This window comes from Orycteropus afer, unplaced genomic scaffold, assembly GCF_000298275.1.
Source record: "Orycteropus afer afer isolate SDZICR_OR568_19922 unplaced genomic scaffold, OryAfe1.0 scaffold00050, whole genome shotgun sequence".
In the NCBI taxonomy this organism is placed as follows: domain Eukaryota; kingdom Metazoa; phylum Chordata; class Mammalia; order Tubulidentata; family Orycteropodidae; genus Orycteropus; species Orycteropus afer.
Window position 1 is genome coordinate 11,079,266 of NW_006921637.1, and position 22,638 is coordinate 11,101,903.

The following is a 22,638-nucleotide window of genomic DNA, read 5'->3' on the forward strand; positions in this document are numbered from 1 at the left end:
TAGCATCTCTTGTAAGGTTGGTCTGGTTTTAACAAATTCCCTTAATTTCTGCTTATCTGGAAATGTCCTAATTTCACCATCATATTTGAGGGACAGTTTTTCTGGGTACATAATTCTTGGTTGGAAATTTTTCTCTTTCAGTGTTTTATATATACCATCCTATTATCTTTTCACCTGCATGGTGAAATCTAAGCTTAGTCTTATTGGTTGCCCCTTGTAGGTAACTTTTCGCTTTTCCCATGCCACTCTCATGATTCTTTCTTTGTCTTTGGTTTTGGTAAGTTTGATGATGATATGTCTGGGTGATTTTCTTTTGGGATCTATCCTGTTCTGGGTTCATTGGATGGGGTTCATTGGACGTCCCGAATGGATATATTCTCATCTTTCATCATACCAGGAAAATTCTCTTCCAATAAATCTTCGACAATTTTCTCTGTAGTTTTATTTGTCTCTTCCTGTTCTGGAATTCCAAATACATATAGGTTATTCCTTTTGATGGTATCCCATATGAACCTTAGGATTTCTTCATTTTGTTTTGATCTTTTTTCTGATTTATCTCTTTCCAAAGAAGTGTTCAGGTATTTGCCTTCAGTCTCTCTAATTCTGTCTTCCATTGATTCAATTCTGCTCCTTTGCCCATTCAATGTCTTGTCTATTTCTGAAAATTTAGTATTAATTTTCTAGATTTATGTGTGTAGATTTTGTATCATTTCTAATTTTTCATTTATTTTGTCATTTTTTTCTTGTACTGTCTTTTGAAATTGTTCTAGGGTTTTCTCTGTGTTTTCCTTGATCTGTCTCTCAATTTGTTGAAGATACCTAAATATAATTCTTTTGAATTCCTTATCAGGGAGTTCCAATGCGGCATCTTCCTCAGGGATGTGTTTTGGGTCTGTATCATGGTCCCTTGTTTCTCCTGCTTTATCTTGCTTCTTGTGTGGACTGTGATCCTCTGTTGTCTCCAAGGCATTGTGACATTTTTGTGTTTATATTTAATTGGTGATTGTATATTGGAGTGACTTACCCATGATTTTCTTTTTTTATTTTTTTTGTATGTTATCTACACAAGCAGGATACTGTGCTCCTCTATTCGCTAGTTGACAGTATTTATACACTCACCACCTGTCTCCTTTCCAGCCAATCATATGTCCCTTGGCAAACAGAGCCTATTCTTAGGTCTCTGGAATCCAAATGAGAATGCTATCACTTTAAAATCCAAAATTGTTGCCACTTATAAAAGATTCAAAATGGCTGTGTTGTCCATCACTTTAAATATCCAAAATGGCTGCCGCTTGTAAACATTCAAAATGGCCACACCTTCAGCCACTTTAAATATCCAAAATGGCTGCCACATGTAAACAACCAAAATGGCTGCACACTCCAGACAGCAGAAAGTCCACAGCTCAGGTTGTCTCCCTCCTTGCTGTTTCCCTTCCTAGTCATAGGCCACCAGCACAGTCATCTCTGCAGCCCTTGATGACCAGGGTTGATCTTTAGGTCAATTCTCAGGTCACAACACCACATGGAAATATTCAGGCTGTTGGTCCTGTCAGAGTAGCTGACAAGTCCACTGCTCCGACTGTCTCTGTACTCACTGTTTTTGTGAGTTTTTCCACTAGTTGGTGCCTAATCCACTTCTGTATAGTTCCTTTCAAAGTTCAGGGCTCCAGGATTATCTTCTGTATCTCTGTCAATTGGTTTTTCTTTTCTTTGTTGAAGAGGGTCTGTGTCACTTGTCTGCCTATTCTTCCATCTTACCGGAAGTCTCCAGACGCATCCACTCTTAATCTGTGTGGCTGAAGGGACTGGTTAGTTTTTCTTTGATGCTGCTAGGTTGGTTAAGATGTTTTTCCCAAACCTCAGCCTCCATTGTAACCCCTCATCAGTATTTAATTCATGAATATATCTTAACCACTTAAAAACTGTTACGGATTTTCAACCTTACTATTTCTTGCAAAAATCAATTTCATGAACTCCTCACTGTTTGAGGTAGTGCCTTATGATTTAGAGTAGTATGTAGTCACCTAAAGATTTTCTGGGTGGGAAACAGCCTATATGCTCATCAACAGATGAATGAATACATGAAATCTGGTACATATATACAGTGGAATATTATTCACTGTGGTGAAATGAGTTCTTTTATGTGGCCTTTTGCCTTGGTTATTTGGAAAAACAGTTTAAGAGATTTTACCCCCTAAGGTGGGTGGGGCAAGTCACTTCTGTAAAGATTTACTGCCTCAGAAACCCAGTGGGGGGTCACTGTGAGTTGGACTTTACTTGATGGCAGTGAGTTTGTTTTTGGTTTTGGTTAAGTCTTGAAGAGTTACCTTTGCCCTAGTTTTCTACACCAGAGAGTTTGTTACTTTTGCCCAGGTTGATTGACATTTCCTGGATAGGCTGTGAACAAGGATGGTTTGATACTTTTTGCCTGGTCCTGTGCTGTAGTCTGCCCTGTGATTGGTAGGCACCTCGTAGGGATTGGTCAACAGACTAGGCAAGTGAAGTATCTACAGTCTACTATGCAGATGAAGTATCTCTGGCCTACTGAGAGGAGATTGGTTAGTTTGTTGCCCTTACTAGGAGAGGCCATGCCTTGAAGTTGACAGAAACCAAACTAACTGCTGTCCAGTCGGATCTGACTCATAGCAACCCCTCCTTGGGTTTCCGAGGCAGTATCGCTACGGAAGTAGATTGCCCCATCTTCCTTCCGAGGAGTGGCTTGTGGGTTTGAACCACCAGCCTTCTGGTTAGCAGGCACTACACCACCAGAGCACCTTGGAGTTGACAAGAGTTGTGTATATAAGCAGCCAACCCTACAAAGATTTTTGAGACAAGAAGAAGCAGGCAAACAAAAGCCAAAGAAAGAAAAATGAGAGAAAAAGCAGAGAGGAGGAGAAGAACCTCCTGAAAGAACTGTAACATGGGTCAAGAGCATTAACATTAAAGGCAATGATAGGCCCAGAAGGGGCCCTGTGACACAGTTGGTGGTGACAGATGGCAGGGCCAAGAGGAGCCTGTCCTGAGGGGTCTGAAAGGAGCCTGTCTTCAGAGGGCTGAGAGGAGACATGCACAGCTGAGAGGGGCTGAGAACATTTCTGCACTGAAGAAGGAAGACATTGTTTACATGTTTTCTGAATGTGATTTTAAGTTGTACCCTGTTACTTCCTTAAAAAATCACTTAACTGTGAGTATTGTCTGTGAATTCTGTGTGACCACTGCAGTGGATTATCAAACCCAGAAGACAGAGAGAAAGTGCCATGGGAGGGAGAACTGGTATCAGAATTGATAAAAAGATTGGAGGGTGAAGGTATGTTTGACCTCTACCTCATGTTGTTGTTATGAGCCCTCGAGTCAGACTCGACTCATAGTGACCCCTCCTTGGGTTTCCTAGGCAGTATCACTACAGAAGTAGATTGCCCAACCTTCCTTCTGAGGAGGGGCTGGTGGATTTGAACTGCCAACTTTCTGGTTAGCAGTCAAGTGCCTTAGGCACTATGCTACCAGTGCTCCCCTCCACCTCATAGGACTCAGCTTTATGCTGATGATAATTCTCATTATTGCCCCTGAAGTTAGGTTCTGACACTGCTGCTACTACTACTGACACAACCATTTTACACTCAGCTATAAAGAGAAATGAAGTCATGATATATGCTACAACATGGCTGGACCTTGAAAATACTCTGAGTGAAATATGTCAATCACAAAAGGAAAAATACTGTATAATCCCACTTATATGAAATAGGCAATTGTATAGAGAACACAGTTTATTGGTGGATACCAAGGGTGGGAAGGGGGAAGAAAGAGGAACTCTTTGCTTAGGGGGCACAGAGTTTCTGTTAATGGTGGAATAATATGGGAACAGATAATGGTGATAGTTGCACAATATGATGAATGTAATCAGTGTCACTGAGTTGAGTAGAACTGCCTCAAAGGGTTTCCAAGGTGGTTAATCTTTATGGAAGTAGATTGCCACATCTTTCTTTTACAGAATGGCTGGTATGTTTGAACCACCAACCTTTCAGTTAGCAGTCAAGTGCTTTAACCACTATGCCACCATGGCCCCTTCAATGAATTTTACATGTAAAAAATGTGGAATTGGCAAATGTTTTGTTGTATATAGGAGCTTTAGTAGTATGTTGTTGTTGTTATGTGCTGTCGAGTCAGCCCCGACTCATAGTGACCCCTCCTTGGGTTTCCGAGGCAGTATCACTACGGAAGTAGGATTGCCCAACCTTCCATAGTGCTTAACATATTCAGCTGTTGGGCTGCTAACCAAAAGGTTGGCAGTTCAAACCCACCAGCTGCTCCATAGAAGAAAAATTTACAGCTTTGGGAGCCCTATGGGGCAGTTCTGCTCTGTCATATAGAGTCATTATGAGTCAGAATTGACTCATTGGCAGTGGGATTGTATTTTGGGGTTTTGTTGTATATATTTTTGCCACACACACACACACAAAGATTTCCAGGGCACACAAGGTAAGCACAACGTTTTCCCTGATAATGGGTAAGAGAACAGAGAGGCATCCCTATGCTGCAGCCCTAGCCTCACCCAGCATGCAGTTAGGGCCTATGTGGAGAAGTTAGAGCTGGGAACTGAGTGGTAATTACAGACCAGACCTTGCCTTTCAATTGTTGGCAGTGTCAAAGGATTTATTTCAAATCTGCTTAAGACTGTGGTAAAACTCAGGTTTTCCAAAAGGTAATACACAAAGTTCAACCAACCCCCAAAGACCAGAAAACACAGTGTTTCCAATTCAAAAAATACAAACGTTTGTGGATACCAATACAAAAATTAGAAAAAAGTTGCTTTCCTTCCCCCTTGTGTTTCCAGTGAAACATGAACACCAGTGAGACCAAGAGGTGCCACCAAAGACAAACAACTAGGGACAGAAAGTGGCTGTGATGGGGGAATACAAGGGTAAAGGAAGGCAGGGAGATGGAAGTGTTATCTATAGCCAAAACAAGGACACAAAGCTTTTTGTTACTTGTTAAATTCCTTTGCCAACCTTTAAACAAATATCTTTCATGCTTAATACAACAGCTTAGTGCAAAAGCAGTAATTCTACATCATGCATTTAACATTTTCCACTTTGCCCACTTCCTAATGGTGCTGAGAAAATCTGGGGCTTGGGATGTTCAGTCCACTAGGTATGGGAGGAGGTGGAAAGGCCTTCCCTGCTCAAGGGTCTCACTGAGGAAGTGACTGTCATGTTCCTGCTTCCACAGCTGTACATACTTTTCCAAACCTGATGTCTGTTTTTACACTCTTCTCAGAGCCTTACCTGAGGGCCTGGCCTGGTCAGCCAGTGCCCAGTCTGCTTCCCCAGGACTAGTAGGCACTCTGCTCTTTCAGTGTGCTGCAGCCCTTGATAGAAGAGTGATACCTCCAAAAGAGACTTCTCTGTATCAACTCCCAATCCTTCTTCTGACCAAAGTCAACTTTACTCATCTAAAGAGTCAGGAATCCCCTCTAATAGGATGTACAAGTGAAATCCCAGAATTTATCAGTATCCAAAAGTAGTGTGGAGACCAACCAGTATTCCAGACTCCAGCTTAGTTGCATCCCATCTCACTCCCAGACACCAGGCTTCTAAAGTTGCTCCCTTACAGAAAGCTTTTAGAAACAAAAGACACTATTGGCTATGTGATTCCTTGAACACCAGAACTTAGTTTAAACAAGGAGGCAGAAATCTGGCTGGCCTCTCTTCCAGGGCTTAAGGGGGCTTCTGAACACAGATGCCTTTAAGACTAACAATGAGAAGCCTCATTTGTGGCATGTCCACAGCACTTAGTACCAAGCTTAGAACAGGCTGCACTGGACATAGGGACATTTGAGATGTCACTTTGTATGATCATAAGAAGCCCACTTTAAGTGTCTATTTTTATCTCCTCAAAACCGGCAGCTTTGTAATAAACAGATGTGTCTGGTCACAAGGAGGCTTAAATGGAAGACACTGTGCTCAAATCTCCACAAAGCGTTGATTCACTGAATGTGAACCATTAGCCTAGATTTAATAGATGAAATATTGCACTAAAAAGTGCTAAAGATTCCTTCAAAAAGTGTTATTGTATAATCCTCATAATACACCAGAGGAGGTAGGTTGGTATGACTAGTCCCATTTTCAGGTAGGGGGATACTGAGGCACAGAAAGATTAAGGGATTTGCCACCACCATGCTTTGAGCCATATCAAGGTCTGGTTCAAAGAAATGAGTTTCTGAAACCTGAACTTGGTGTCTAATCAATACACCCCACTCCAAGCCTACGCTTATCTATTTTAGAGTCCATTTACAGTCAAAGCTGCTATGATCCTTTTATTTCCAAGGAGGGACTACCAAAGAATGTGATCAATGAAAATAGTTACTGGCTTGGCTCACTCGTAAGAAGGTAAAAGCCTGAGCATTCCCAGGGTCAGCAGAGACCTTGACTATCTTCTAACTATATCTGATTAGTTGTTTTGTGTTTTCAACCATTTGAAGGCCACAAACCCATTAAGAAGTTCCTGTTGCCTGCAGTAAAGAGTAGCCAAGGAAAATGAAGATAAGATTTCCTATCTAGGAGTTGGGGTTGGGATAGAGACATCTTCAGTGAGTTAAATGTGAGACCTGACAGGGTGATGTCTGTTTATGGCTCACTCCCTTTTTCCCTACCTGCCCCAACTGGCAGAGCACTGAGGTGCAGAAGACCTCTAGGAAACACTGGGCTTGGGGTATTATGATAAAGTCCTTTGGCCCATACTTTGCATATATTGAGGCATGATGAGCTATTAGCATAATCCAGTGTTTCTCAACTGGCAGTGGTTCTGCCCCCCAGGGGTCATTGGGCAATGTCTGGAGACATTTTTGGTTGCCACACCTTGGGGATTGCTACTGCACTGTAGTGGGTTGAGAAACCCTGGCTTAACCCCACAGCCCTGTCATAGTATTTCAGCATTCACATAGAGTCCCCAGAAGGATTTAACTATCTTCACTATTTCATGGTCAGCAGATGGTCCTGAGACCAGCAGCAGCTTCGTCTATGGGGAAGCCACATGCTCACTGACAACTGAAAAGTGCCTTCACAGGGGACAAAGCCTTTCACTTCCAGTTAGAAATTATGGTATAAATGCAAATATCTGTGGAAGAAGTATACACAGATCCTGCCTTCTAGCCCCTTTTCTTGGGCGTGCTCTGGTAGGGCAGAGAGCAGGATGCCACAGGATGGGGCTGTAACAGGGTCACCAAGAACCAGAGCAGGGGGAAGGACATGCTTCCATCTCTTTCCATAAACTCCACAGTTTTGCCCAGGCTTACTCTGGAAAGCATAACCCTCCCTCACCTTAGTGAGCTATAAGGGAAGTCACCTGTGAGTGCTGTTAAAACTACAAAGTATACATAGGGCTGAGCGATTCCACCTAGGACTATATACAATTTTATAGTTTTAGTCAGTTACCTTGTGGGTCAGTTACTCTTTAACTATAAGCATCAATTTCCCAAATAGGAAAGAGAGGGAGAGAAAGCAAAAATATGTGTAATGTCTTCTCCTGCTTTGCATTGGGAGCTGGGATGTTTGCAATGAGGTGCTATTGGATATTTTAAAAAGAGATTCATTTTCAGAGGAAATGCATACACTTTGACCAAACTTGCTCACTAGCAAAGAACAAACTGCAAAACTACCTTACAAAGGCATTATTTACAATGCAATGAAACTACTTTGACTTCCTTTCTCACCAAAACTGCTCTATAGATTTGCCCAAAGTTGTTTCGCAGCCTGCTCAACAAAAGCATCTTGATATAATTTCTATGTACAACAATGTCACCACGTTGTAAAGTAGCAGAGAATTCAATGGCAGATGAGAATCCCATGACCCAGATCCCAGGAGCTTCCTGGGAGGGCTACATGAGGCCACAGGAAGTTGAAGAGTTTCTTCTTTGCTTCACTGATCTTTTGAAAGCACAGTGGGTGATACAGACCTGCCCTTTCCCTGTAGGTCTGATCCTGTCCCTGAAAGGTATGTTGTGCTGAGGACAGGAGAGGTGGCTGGAGGATGGCCTGAGACTGTCCCTGGTGCAAGCAGTATTGCTTCTGGGCTCTTGTAGATGTAAGAAAAGGCAAAATTTCCCCAACTATCACAGAACCTCTGGGAATTTCTGCAAGGTAGGGAGGGAGTCCTGGAAGCTTCTCTCTGAGCTACAGGTCATTCTTTTCTTAAAGAGGTCCCTTGAAATTGTGGGGCTTTCCTTTCTCTGTATTCCACAGTTCAGATGCTGGCTCATGGGAGGGGTTAAGAAGTGGCACTAGGTCATATCACTCTCCAAAGATAGGTGATCCCTCTCAGAGCCAAGGTGGCCTGTGACTTTGGCCTTGATTCTGAAGCTCCACTGCCTTTCACTCCAGGCTCCACTACAGAGAGCCACCTCTGCTACTAGCCCTGCCACCCAGCTCCCAGCCCTGCTGTCACCCCTGGGAGCTTGTCTTATCTTTTCCAAAACAGAATGAAACATTTTCCCAAACTGAAGTCTCTGGACCTTCTGGCCATGGCTTCCTCAGCCCCAGGAAGAGTAGGCCTCCCTGTGTCTCCTCCAGCTTTCAGGAATCCTCTACACTCTGAAAGGAAATGACTCCAAGCTCTGGCTAAGGAGCAAAGCCAAAGGGAAATGGAAGTAGAGAGAGGCAACCATACAGACCGGACCAACAGCTGTGTATAGCCTCGCTGGCTCAGGTGGGTCTCTGGGACAGAAGGAAGTGCTCCTCTGTGTGCCCCAGAATCTACCTGGTGGGACGAGAATGAAGAGTTGAGGCCTTGACGTCCATCTAGCAGAGGGTTCCAGGACTTTGCTGGTGGTGGGTTAAACATGGTTCCAAGCAGCTCTTGAAGATACTGGGCATATAGTCTTGCTTGTCACATCTACAGAGAAAGCTGAACAAGACAGCTTTGCGATCCAAGAGCATGAGCTTTGAGGTAGGATTGTTGGGTCCGCTGAATAAAGAAAGGGGTAAAAATCTGCACAGCATTGGCCGGTAGTTACTCAGAAAGCAAGTACAATATCTAAACAAGAATATCAAACCTAGCAACACAGTTGGTTTCGGTTTATAAATCAAGTTTTATAGAAAGAAAAAGAAAAAAAAAAAAAAACTAATCCAGTAAATAGACAAGTTGCTTCTCAACTTCAAAAGTAAAATGCTTGACTCACATGAACCACAGCCTCCAGCCTGAGACCAGAACTAGATGGTGCCTGGCTACCACTACTGACCATTCTAACCAGGGACACAATAGAAAGTCCTGGATAGAATGGAAGAAAAACGTAAAAAAAAAATTCAAATTCACAAATAAGACCAGACTACTGGTCCGATGGAGACTGGAGGAACCCCAAGACTCTTGCCCTAAGTTATCCTTTTAAAGTGGGACTAAAGCTACTCCTGGAAGCCACCTCTCAACCAAATAATAGACTGGCCTGTAAAACAAAAAATAACCTCCATAAGGAATGTGCTCCTTAGAACAATCAACTATATGAGACCAAAAGGGCAACATTTGCCCAAAAACAAAGATGTGAAAGCAGGAAGGAGAAGGGAAGCCCAGTGAGTGGAAATGAGGAGAACGCCCACATATTGCAGAGATTGCAAGCAACGTCATGGAACAATCTGTGTGTGAATTATTGAATGGAAAACTAATTTGCTGTGTGAAGTTTCGCCTAAAGGACAATAATTTTTTTTTAATGTTTGATAATATATATTTTTAAAAGAGGAGAGAGTAAAGCTTTGCTACCAGATGGAGATGGAGGTGGCAAAGCTAGTAGGAAAGGACAGAGGAGAGGGCAAAGGCCTTTGGAGCAGGGACGTGGCAGGCTCAGGCCTGGATGATCTTGCAGTGAGCTTTGTTTCTGAGAGATGGAAATGACTCAATACTTATTTCAAGAGAAAAGGTTAGTCTTCCCAGGACAGGGGAGAAGGACTCACCTCAGAGCCTCACCCTGGCCACATGTGACTCTGCATCCCAGGCCCTTGCTCTGGGAACTGTGTCCCAGGGACCCACAACCCAGCACCATCCTAGTTTACTGCTAAATCCATAATACTGCCCATCTTATTTCCTGCCTTCTTTAGAGGACCTGCCCACTTCCATCCTTGCAGAATCACCTCTGCCATTGGGACCACTTCCTGCTTTTATGATGATGGTAGGTCTGGTCTCAAAGCAGAGGATGGGTAACTATAAGAGGCTTTCCCTGGGGCCTCTATCTTATATGCTTATGAGTCTGAGAGTAGCACTGTTCAAAGAGCAACTCAAATACATTTTCAGTTAACTTCTTGGGGAGCCAGTTCCAGAAAAGAACCACCATAAATGAAGGCTCTTCACACAGTCAATAAAATCCCCTGTGTTTCACGTGTGTTTAAGAAATAAGTGAGTGAATTTTAGCAGATTGTTGTGTGAGTGAGTGTGTGTGTGTGACAGAAAGAAATCAGTTAATTAATAAAGGACATAAGGAAGCCATTGTAAAGTATTTTTAGCAGTTCAATGAGAGGCAAAATTCAAGAATTAATGTCCCTTTCTATCAATCCTGGATTAGGTCTGCAATGACAGCTCATATTGAAGACTGCAAGACCAAAAAGCTAAAACTAAAGGAAAACTTTTCCTAGCAAAGATGAGAACTTGTAGCCTTGGGACTCTCAAGAAGGAGTGATTCTGCAGCAAAAGGTTAACACTGGGGAAAGGAATGAAATGGTGTCTCCTGACTTCTGCAAAAATAATTCCAGCCGAAAAGACTCAACCAAACCAAAAAAAAAAAAAAAAAAAAAAAAGAAAAGCTAATAACAGGTAACAGGAAATGAAAAGATAAGACCCAGAATGGTTTCCTTCTCACTCCCTTGAGAAAGGTCCTCCTTCATAAGTGTTTGTAACATCTAGATGGTATGAACATGACACACCCATGTTACAACTGACAGTAGAATGAACAAACATGGCCTGCAGACCCACTCTCTGTTCCCCAAAGAAAATGTTTTTAAGATATTTGTGGCTAGTCATCCTGCCCTGTGGGTCATTTGAATGTAGTTAGGGATGGCAATGCTCTTCTCCTGGGAGTGCCACAGTCACAGGTGGAGAGTCAGAGCTGGAAGTTAGTTGCTTGACTACTTGGGCCGCCCAAGGTTTGTGGGCACTTCCAATCCTGTGTGCAAGGTGACCTGGAATAGAAGATAAGACAGAAGTAGGTGGAGGAGGACTCGACAGCACAGCCACTGGGCAGCATCCTCTATTGGCTAAGGGCCATCATGTGAAGCAGTCAGGGGCCTCTCCAGATGGTCAAGTGTGTGTTTATCATGTTGCTCAGTGTCACTGATATAAGGTCCATGTGTTTCCCCTGAGGGAATGGTTTGACCCTCTTTCCTAATAATAAGCATCATAAAATGGACTGGCTTTTCATTTGGCCCCAGCTTCCAGAAGCTCAAGCAGATGTGATGTTCATTCACAGCAGCTGCACTAGTTCTCATAGTTAGCTTATTTCTTTCTACTTTCATTCCATAGCCCCTTTTCTTTTCCTGTATCTGTTTTATTAAGCTTCTGGAATAATAGCTTCAAAACACTTTTGCAAATGAGTGGAGTAAATAAGTGTACAGATGAAGTGAAATAAGTGTATTGACGAAGACTTCAATATATAGGATTAGTGTTCTGCCTAGCAGAAGAACTCTGTTAGAAAAGTACCCCCCATCCATGTTTCTCCCCTCCCTCACTGGGCTCTAATTTTGACTTTGTCTGTTTAGAGCCTCTCTCGAACTGTCAGTATTCGCCTGTCTAGGACTGGGCCCCAGCCCTGAAATATAAAAGGACAAGTTTCCTGACTGCCTCATGTGGGCAACACAGAAAAGACAGAGCAGGGAAGGGCAAGATGGGACAAGAGGAGACATCCATCCATTTAGAAGATGCTGCTCCCTAACTCTCCTTTGTTATTTCTCCTCTCAGCAGAAAGCTGCACAAGGCCTTAGTGTCCCCCACGTGATGGCCCCAGTACATGAATGACCATTAGGGCTACTGCAGGCAAGCAAGCTCTCATTTCCCTCTCTTATTGCTGCAACCTCTCCCTTACAGCTCTTCCAGGAAAGAGAGTCCCCTTAGGGTGAGTCACTATTTGTTTCCTTACTCAATCTTTTTTCTCCTCCTTTCCATGCTTCCCCACAAATTGACAGCCTCAGAATTCCTGCTTGTTCCAAATGAGCAAGAATTTATGGTGGAAGAAGGGATGAACTCCAGGAAATCCCCAGGGATAGGCTGGCAGGGAAGATGTGGCTACTTTGGAAAGTGCACTAAGGGGCACTAAGGGCACACAAGCAAGTAGGGTGAAGGCGACCAGCCCAACCCCAGTGGGAGTGGCCTCAGTACCTGCACATTGCGGTTGAGGCTGAGGGCTGGCATGAAGACCCCGTCAACATGACTGAAGGCTGTGGGGCCCTGCTGCTGCCCATTGATGAAGAAGGTCAGGGTATGCTTGTTCAGATCCAGCAACACACCAACCGTGGCCCCTTTGGATACTCCACCTTCTGTCCTGCAAAGAGAAGACCAAAAGTTATATCACCACACTGAGCCCAGGATGTAGGTGATAATCCAGAAGCATCATCTGAAGGTTCTGGCAACACCCTCACCTGAGAAACATCTCCCATGGTGAGAGCAAAGAGCTAGTCTTTTGGGTTTATGAGCCTTTTCTGGGCATGTACTAACTATTTGAAGGGCAGCATGTGGAGACCTTACCTATCATTCACATTCCTGACACCTACTTGGCACCTAGACACTCAGGGAATTAGGATTTTGATAAGCCTTCCCATAGATTGGAAACATGGAGTGTGGAATGTGTGTAGGGAAGATTTCTTTGCCTGCCAAGAAAAGGGCTGATGACTTTCAGTTTTAGCTAACTGTGGCCCGCTGGGCCGAGTGTTATTGAGTTCCATAAGGTTGTAGGTTTGAAAGGACCCCACCCTTTCAGCTGATCTTTCCAGAAATATCCTGTTATTGTTGCTAGGTTTCATCAAGTTGATTTCAACTCATAGTAATCCTATGTGACAGAACAGAACTTCCCCCATAGGGTTTTGTAGGCTGTAATCTTTATGGGAGCAGATCACCACATCTTTTCATCCATAGAGCCACTGGGTAGGTTCGAACTGCCAACCTTTTGAATAACAGCAAAGCATTTAACTATTGGGCCACAAAGGCTCCTTAGAAACATCCTAAACCCATTGCCATCAAGATGATTCCCACTCATAGTGACCCTACAGGGCAGAGTAGAACTGTTCCATAGGGTTTCCAAGACTGTAACCATTACAGAAGCAGACTGCTACATCATTCTCCCATGGAGTGGCTGGTGAGTCAGACCACCTGCTTTTTGGTTAGCACTCTGCCACCACGGCTCCTAGAAGCATCCTTGGGGCTTTAAAAGGCAGCACACTAAAGGAGGAGTGGGTGCTGAATCTGGAATCTGGTCCTGTAAGTACTGTTCTAACAATGTGACCTTGAGAGTGTAAATTATGAAGCTCTTGCTAAGTTATTGATGTTCCCCTGATGGGTTCTAAACTCAGTAGAAGTTCATGTCTGGGGGGAGGAATGGATCTTTAATGAGGTATGCTCTCCTAGGAGGGCCTTTGGCTGTCATGGCCAAATTTATTACTTTCCTTCTCCTGAGCTCTGGTAGCATAGTGGCTAAGACACTTGCCTGCTAACCCGACGGCTGGCGGTTCAAACCCACCAGCCACTCCTCGGAAGGAAGGTTGGGCAATCCTACTTCCGTAGTGATACTGCCTCGGAAACCCAAGGAGGGGTCGCTATGAGTCAGGTTTGACTCGATGGCACATAACAACATAACAACAACAAGCTATAGGACTGAGGTCTTAGCCCTGCCCCTGCTGCTCCTCTCTCAGGAAAAAAGCTGCTTTTTCCTTTCCTGATTAGGAATGAGTTGATCAACTGGAGGCTCATATGTAGGGGGAAAGAAGGGGAACTCTGGGTTTCAACACAGAAAAAGTGTTGAAAGAAGTTTGTGAGATTCCAAGTTTTCATGAGGCTGGCTGGAGGGAATTCTGGTGGTGGAGGTTTCTTGAGAGGGCAAATTTTCCTAAGGGTGTTAGGGGCCAAAGGCAGGATTCTGCAGGTGGGAAGGCAAACTAGAAATGATCTATTGGTGCTATTCTGACACTAGGTGGCAGTAAGCAACAATCTGAGGGGCAGAAATGTGTCTTGCCCTGGTCCACATGAGGCACACTCACCAAGCCTCTGCCCTGCCCTGCCCTGCCCTGATGGCCATCCCCTCCTAGGTCTTCATCACCTGCATCTGCTCTTCACTGAGGTGATGCAAATAGAGGTACAGGTTCCTCCTGCCCACTTTCTCACCACTCAAATTTCCTTCTGCTTGCCCTGCTCTTTATGGTCCCTACTGAAGCATCAGAGTCCCTGAGTGGTGCAAATGGTTAATGCACTTGGCTGCTAACCAAAATGTTGGTGGTTCAAGTCCACACACAGGCACCTCGAACAAAAAGCCTGGTATTCAACTTAAAAAAAAAAAAAAATCAACCATTGAAAACCCTCCTACTCTGACACACATGGGGTTACCATGAGTCAGTCAACTCAGTGGCAACTGGTTACTAGACCAAATCAACAAGGAATTGGAAAGGTCAGTGAGAGGCCAAGAAATGCTTTTGGAAATGAGTGGACAGGGAAAGCTCTTTGGGCTGATGCTGTTCTACTGTCTGTTACAGAGAGCTCTGATGGAGCTCGGGTGACACTGTGGTTAAAGTATAGGGCTGCTAACCATAAGGCTGGAGGTTTGAACCCATCAGGGAGAAAGATGAGGCAGTCTGCTTCAACAAAGATTTACAGCCTTGGAAGTCCCATGGGGCAGTTCTACTCTGACCTTTGTGGTTGCTATGAGTCAGAATTGACTTGATGGCAGTGGTTTGTTTGTTTGTTTGTTTGTTTGTTTTGGTTACATATTTTATTTGGTCACTTTCATCTGGATGGAGTCAAATCTGGAAGTGGGAGACAAAGTGGCTGAACCCCTCATGTCTTTGATACCTGGCATAGGAAAGCACACAAGGGACACTGGCCCAATGGGAACCCTCATTCCCAAACTCCTCTCTGCCCAAGGAGGGGAGGCAAGGCAGGGACAGCGCACCTGTTGGTGTGGGAGTTGCAATGCATGAACCAGCTGCGGTTGTTGTCCACATACATGGCCCAGGCCTTGTCGTCCTTGCCTAGCATCATGTCTTTGACCACGTTGACCCTGGCGACCCCGAAGGCAGGGTCAGGGTGATTGTCATACCGGTCCACGTGCAGCTCCCAGTAATGCACACCCTTGGAGAATGCAGCTGTGCCCAGGACCACTCGATCATCATAGCTGCTGCAGGTGGCTGTCTGGTTGTCATTGGACAAAATGATGTCTCGGTGGCCAGAGTTGGGGTCAAATGTGAACCAGGCCACTGGAGGGGAAGGAGACAAGAGGAAGAGATCAAGAGTTGGAATTCCACAAAGAGTGTTCTAACCTGGGCTCAGAGACATGGAGTCTCTGTCAGAAGTCAACACTCAGCATTGAATGTTCTTCCATGTACGATCACCACACACACACACACACACACACACCATAACACACACACACGTGTGCCCACACACCCATACACACATACAACAAACACACATGCCTGCACATGTGCTCCCTTCCTTCCCTGCTCTATGTTCTTTAAGTTCCAATCCTATATACCCAACTTTGCCAAGGAACACAGACATACTGGCCTCAAATATAAATGAATTTCATGGACCCTTGATTTCTATCACCATTCCAAATGCCCCATGAAGGAAGGAGTTAGGTGGCCCACATCGTGGATGGGAGATTGGAGACACAGAAAAATGATGTGATAAGCCATAAAGCTCATCCTCCCTGTTCTACATCCCATGGGTCATGTGCCTTCTGCTTTTTAGAGCCCTCCAGTTGTGGGTAGTGAGCCCTCACTTTAACACTGTAACCACAGTGCCAGGCAAGAACTGTCCACCTTCATGTTGCAGAGCTCACAGGGCAGAACACTAATGGGCTCTGTGGTTTACAAAGCAGCTCTGCAGTTGGCATGATTTCAGGAGAGAGGCACCAGGCTGTACCCTAAAGATAGCTTCTGCTTCTACTCCTGCTCCACCTGCCCCAGGATGTAATCAGGTGTGTTGTGTTTGTCTCAGGGGCACTCAAAGTAAAAATAATGGCAATAAATACAGGTCGAACACCATCCTTGGAGCCAGTGGGGAGTGGAGACCTCTGCAACTCAACTAGGTCTTGTCTCGTTTGACAGGGCAGACTATTTTTGGAGTGTGGTTCTTTATTTACATTATTGCTCCTCACAAAGGTCTCAGACACTCAAACTCTGACTGAATGTTAATGTGCTCTTATTGCCATACACCCAAAAGGACATGTTGTTGTTGTTGTTGTTATTTGCCATAGAGTCGGCCCCGACTCCTAGCGACCCCTCCTTGGGTTTCCGAGGCAGTTATCACTACGGAAGTAGGATTGCCCAACCTTCCTTCCGAGGAGTGGCTGGTGGAAAGGACATAGCTAAGTACAAAAACCATCAGATATGAGCTTTTCCATTGAGTGTCTGAGGAATGTGTTACCACTGAGGAAAAGGCTTGACTCTAGGGGAGGGGGTGTGTCATCGTGAGGCATCAGTGGCACCTAGTCCACCCTGAGACTGTCCCACCCACCCTTCACCCCTTCAGAAATTGGTGAAGTTTAGCCTCCTTGAGCCACTCGACTTTAGTCTCATTTCTCAGGTCCAAAAAAAATGGGGTAAAGGAATGTTCATTTCTCAGCTTGTGGTGAGGGAGGGTGCAGTGCAGTGTGGCACATGCTGAGCAGAAATAAGGCTGGTGGAACCTGCATCTTATCCAGCAGCCCTCCCCTCCACTCCACCCTTTCCTAACTTCTGACAGTTCCTCACAGTCTATGGGGTGAGGTGTGAGTTAGGTCTGGGGGCTTATATGCCTCCTTTAGGAACACCTTCACAGTCCCTGAATGTGCTTCTCTGATCAAGATTATACACAGGACTCACCGTCAGATGTCTGCAGAACAACTGTTTTACTGTAAGGCCCGACACCTGATGAGTTGAAGGCCTTGACCCTGGCATTGTATGTGCTGTTGAAATGAAGGCCATCAATGGTGCACAGGGTCTCCTTGCCAACATACACTTCCTGAAGAAAGGCAAGGCCATTAAGTTTGTCATTATTTGGAAATTTCTGCCTAGGCAACAATTTGAAATGAATGATGCTACAATCTCAACAGAAACTACTGAACAAGGAACATTTCACTCAGTCATGGCCAAGTTGCAGGCCATCCCTTGAGTAGGGCACTTATGGATTGGCTGGTCTTGCTCCTCTGTGAGGCTGTGAGATGTGAGAGGGTCTTAGGGAGACAGGGATTATACCCCTGCAGCCAGCTGAGACTCGGCCTGAGAAACTTTCTGTGTCTGACAAGGTCAACCCCTGCTAGACAAGATCTGGGGCTTTAAAGTTCTGGAGAAGTACCAATCCTCCAGGGGATAGCTGTGAGGTATCTCTTCCTCCTCTTGTAGGGCAATGTAAGATTTTTGGATTTCAGTGGGAATTTAAAGTAGAAAACCAGAGTTATGCAACTCACTGATCAAAACTACCAACATTTTTTTTTAAAATACATTTTATTGAAATATAATTTATGTACAGTGAAATACACAAAACTGAAGTGACATGGGTCAATGCATTTTTTTTTCAGTATTCCCTCCCCTCCCCTCCCACCCCTGGTAACCAACAAAGAAAGTTTCCTTCCATATATAAACTTTTCCTTGACTCTTTTACAATAATGAACTAATACTATATTTGTCCTTCTGTGATTGACTTATTTCACTCAGCATAATGTCCTCCAAATTCATCCATGTTATATGGTGTTTTGCATATTCTCCATTATTATTTAGTGTTGCATAGTATTCCATTGTATGTATGTACCATAGTTTGGTTTTCCATTCTTCTGTTGATGGGCACCTAGGCTGCTTCCACCTTTTTGCTATTGTAAATAGTGCTGCGATGAACATGGAAATACCATTTGATCCCGCAATCCCATTACTAGGTATATATCCTAGTATATACCTATACCTAGGATATATACCTAGTAATGGGATTGCGGGATCAAATACCATTTGATACCATAGGTATATATCCTAGTAATGGGATTGCTGGATCAAATGGTATTTCTAATTCCAGCTTTTTAAGGAATCACCATACTGCTTTCCGCAGTGGCTATATTATTTGATAGTCCCACCAGCAGTGTATGAGAGTCCTAATCTCTCCACATCCTGGCCACCATTTGTTATTTTCCGTCTTGTTGAACTTTGCCATTAGTGTCGGGTTGAGATAGTATCTCATTGTTGTTTTGACTTGCATCTCTCTGATGGCTAATGATCGTGAGCATTTCTTCATGTATTTTCTGGTTGCCTGAATATCCTCTTTGGTGAAATGCCTGTTCATGTATTCTGCCCATTTTTAAATTGCATTGTTGATATTTTTGTTGTTGAAGTATTGGAGTTTTCTATAAATTTTATATGCCAGATATGTCATTGCCAAACATTTTTTCCCATTCTGTAGGTTCTCTTTTTACTCTGTTGAAGAAATCTTAGGAAGCACATAAAAATTTAATTTTTAGAAGGTTCCATTCATCTAGTGTATCTTTAGCTGTTTGTGCATTTTGGGTTATGCTTGGCTGTCTATTTATGCCACAAATGAAGGCCCCTAAATTTGTCCCTATTTTTTCCTTGGGGAACTTTATAGTTTTAGGTTTCACATTTGTTTTTGATCCATCTGGAATTAGTTTCTGTGTATGGTGTGAGGTATAGATCTTATTTAATTTTTCTGCAAATGGATATCCAGTTTTGCCAGTACCATTTGTTAAAGAGACCACCTTATGCCCATTTAATGGATTTCAGCCCTTTGCCAAAAATCAGCTGACCATAGATCTATTTCTGGGTTCTCAATTCTGTTCCACTGGTCTGTGTGTGGTCTACGTGTCTGATACTAGTTGTTGACTAGTGTGAGACCTCCTACTTTGTTCTTCTTCTTCAATAGTGCTTTGCTTATTTGCAGTCTCTTTCCTTTCCATATAAAATTAGTGATTGGTTTTTCCATATCCTTAAAGAATACTGATGGGATCTGGATTGGGATTGCATTGAATGTATAGATTGCTTTGGGTAGAATTGACATTTTACAATTTTCAATCTTCCTATCCATGAGCATGGTATGTTCTTTCATTTATGTAGATCTCTTGTAATTTCTTGGAGTAGTGATTTGTAGTTTTCTATGTACAGGTCTTTTGAAAACCACCAACGTTTCTAAAAGAAGCATCATCACATATGAGGGGAGAAAGTAGACAGAAGGAAGGTGTTGATGAAGGACAGCCTAGTTCAAGGTTGGTCTGGTCTGGAACCACTCCTGGTGTGAGGTGTACTCCACTACTACTCCTAGTCTTCTTCTTTGGCTCTTCTGGAGCTGCTTTTTTACTTGGTCTCCCAAGCAGGTGAGACATTTCTGCATCAGACCCCAAGGATCCTTTTCCAAGGTTTTACTTTGTTACTTATTCACTTCAAAGTCTCCCTTCTTCTATTAAGCCCTCCAAATCCAGAACAGCTTTACACCACTTGTATTTCATTATATTCTGCTTAGTTTGTCTAAAACATCTTTACTGCTTGGTTGTTTAGGAGGGAACTATATTTCCCTTTTAATTATATGTTATTAATAATAATAGCTCTGTGCCAGGCATTGTATAAGATATGTTAATCCATGATAACTTCTTAGGCATAGTCAACCACCCTGATGAAGCAAAGTGTTAGACCTGTGAGCTCAGGGCCATGGTCGCAGGGGACATCAAGTTCAATTGGCATAACATACTACACAAAAACAGTGTTCTACGTCCTACTTTGGTGAGGTATGACTGGGTCCTTAAATTAGTCCAAGGCACTAGTGGACCATGCGAACCTTAGCCTGTATGACCATGAGACCAGAATAACTTCGATGGTACCCAGCTATCACTGTCAACTACTCGGAAAGGGGCAGGTGCCGGAGATCCTGGATAGAGTGGGCGAAAAGTGTGGAACAAAACTCAAAATCATAAAAGAAAAAAAAAAAAAAAAGACCAGGTTTACTGATCTGATAGAGCCTGGTGAGACCTCCAAGACTATGGCCCCTAGTTACCCTTCAGATCTGGAATTAAACTCACTTCTATAGCTTCCAGTTAAACAACAGACAAGTATATAGGGTGAACATTTACATCAGGTAGATATACTTCTTAGAACGATCAATCTTTGGAGAACAGAAAGGCAGTATTTGCACAGGGAGATAACTCAGGGGGCAGGAGTACACAGGAAAGAAGGACACAGAGAAGAGGAAACTACAAGGAGAAAGTGGAAAGAGAGCTGTTACATTATGAGGAATTGCAGTAAATGTCATGAAACAAAATGTGTATGAATTGCTGTATGGAAAATGAATTTTGCTCTGTAAACTTTCATCCACATCATGATAATTTTTTTAAAAAAAGATATGTTAATTCTCACAACAACCTTAGGGCATTATTGTCATTTTTCATATTTTACAAACAAGGAGTTCAAGATCTGAGAAGGTAGAGAACTTGCTCAATATCACAGCTAATCCATTTAGGAGTCAGAATTCAAACCCAGGTCTGCTTGTATTCAAAGCTCCCATTTTCCCACCATAACATCTTGTTTCTCATAAACTAGCCCTTAGATCTAGCTTTTGTTAGTGGCCATGTCTAAAAGGGGAAAGACCATTTTTATTTTAGCTCTGTGGCTATTGCTTTGAATAACTCTGAAACAGTCTTTTCTTTCTTCTCATTTCAAAAACACAGGCCCCCTTCCTGCTTTCCAGTTGAGAAGCTTATTTGCAGAACAGGAGTGAATGGGCTAGACCCAGTAACTGAGCATGCTGTTTCTGGCTCAAATACCTCACCTTCTCATTTCTCTAAGTGGCCCATATTCACGCAGGGCTCAATCTCCGAATGAGTGTTGCAGTTATTTCCCAGCTCTTACATTCTTGTAGAGCATCTTTTAAACAGAAATGAAATTACATGAATCCCATTGAGAGAAATGAAAGAATTTCTTAAATGGGCTTGACAAAGATTCTTAAATGGGTGTGACTCCCCGGAAGAAGAAAAGCAAACTTTGTTATGATTACAGTGCCTTGTCAGAATGAGTCTATTTAGTTTTCTTGAGGTTAGAATGGACAAGCTCTGAGAAGGCTTAGAGTTAGTGCTTCCTAGTGATCATGTCAAGGAGCTCTGGTAGCACAGTGCCTAAGGTATCTGACTGCTAATCAGAAGGTTGGTGGTTCAAACCCACCAGCCACTCCATGGAAGCAAGAATGGGCAATCTACTTCCATAAAGATTTACCACCTTGGCAACCCAATGGGGGTCACTATGAGTCAGAATCGACTCAGTGGCATTGGGTTTGGTTTTAGGTGATTATGTCAATACAACTTAGCAGCAACCTGAACTTAACAGTGTGAAACCTCAATGTAGTGGGCTCTTGGGGAGCCTGGAATGGAGTCAAGGGCTGTCCTAGGGTTTATATAAGATAGAAGTTGTTTTCATTGTCCTCACAATATACCACCAATGAATGTAGAATTTGATCCCAATTCAACAGCCATTTCTTCAGCATCTTCTACCCTGCACTGTGCCAGGTAGACAAGGGAATGTAAGGCGAGGCCAGGTTGTACTTTTTACTCTCCAGAAACCTGTACCTTCAGAGAAACAAGATCAATTCCTGTGAAATAATCAGTGAACCAAAGAAGCCCGGTGTGGTAAAACCTGGCAGGAACTCAGTGGTTGCCCTGCACTGGGGAACCTACATGAATGGAGTGGTATCTGAGAGGGTGCTGAGGAATAACTATGACTGGACTGGTAGTGTTAACTGGGAAGTAGTTGTGTGTTGGTGGCACCTCTTCTGAGCTCTGCTTCAGCCCAACGCAAAACATCCTTAGCACCACCCCTTTGGCAGTCTTTACAGGAAACTCGCCTGAGTATTCTCTATGAGCGAGGCTTCTGCCAGCTCTCGGTGGAGAAGTGTCCTGTCTCCCGTGACCTCAGACAGGCCCAATGACCATGCTCGAGGCCCTGTTGGGTAGCTCAGATTTAGGGCGGTGTCAGGAAGGCCCAGAGACGGGGCAGGGTTTGGACCGAGCGATTGAGGCTTACCCGGAACTGCCCGCCGTCGCCGTCATCTAGCTCCAGGATGTAACCATCCACGGGGCTGTGAGTGAAAGGCGGCATCCTCCAGGCCAGCGTGACGCTGTTGTTGCGGGTGCAGCACTTCTCCAGCTGCAGCAGCGGGACTGGCGGCACTGGGGGATAGGAGGAGGCGGGCACAGTTAGCGCGCCACGCCTTCCTGTTCTGGCTCCTGCTGCCCCTGCCGCTTGTAATCACTGCCCCCAGCCCCTTATATGCACCACCCAGCACAGGAGTCCTAGTCCCAGTGGGATTGGGAATCAAGGCATGCATAAGTAGCCATACTTCTCAATCCTAGGGTAAATGGAATCCCAAGATAGGGCATGGCAGAGGCCTCCACCCCCTGAATCTGCAGGCCATAAGTAAGGGAGACACTCTTCCCAACCTCTATTGAGA

At 43.9% G+C, this 22,638-nt stretch overlaps 1 protein-coding gene across 1 annotated transcript in view; it reads right to left on the reverse strand.

Annotated features, from left to right (window-relative positions):
- Positions 1-11,099: 11,099 nt before the first annotated feature.
- The window catches only part of TRIM67 (tripartite motif containing 67), an 88,151-nt gene continuing 76,612 nt past the window's right edge, over positions 11,100-22,638 (reverse strand). The window contains exons 6-10 of the mRNA XM_007938490.2: positions 22,212-22,357; positions 17,037-17,175; positions 15,122-15,425; positions 12,346-12,508; positions 11,100-11,153 (exon numbers count right to left, since the gene is read on the reverse strand). Of these exons, the coding sequence (XP_007936681.1) occupies positions 11,100-11,153; positions 12,346-12,508; positions 15,122-15,425; positions 17,037-17,175; positions 22,212-22,357 (806 nt within the window). The remainder of the gene's footprint in view (positions 11,154-12,345; positions 12,509-15,121; positions 15,426-17,036; positions 17,176-22,211; positions 22,358-22,638) is intronic.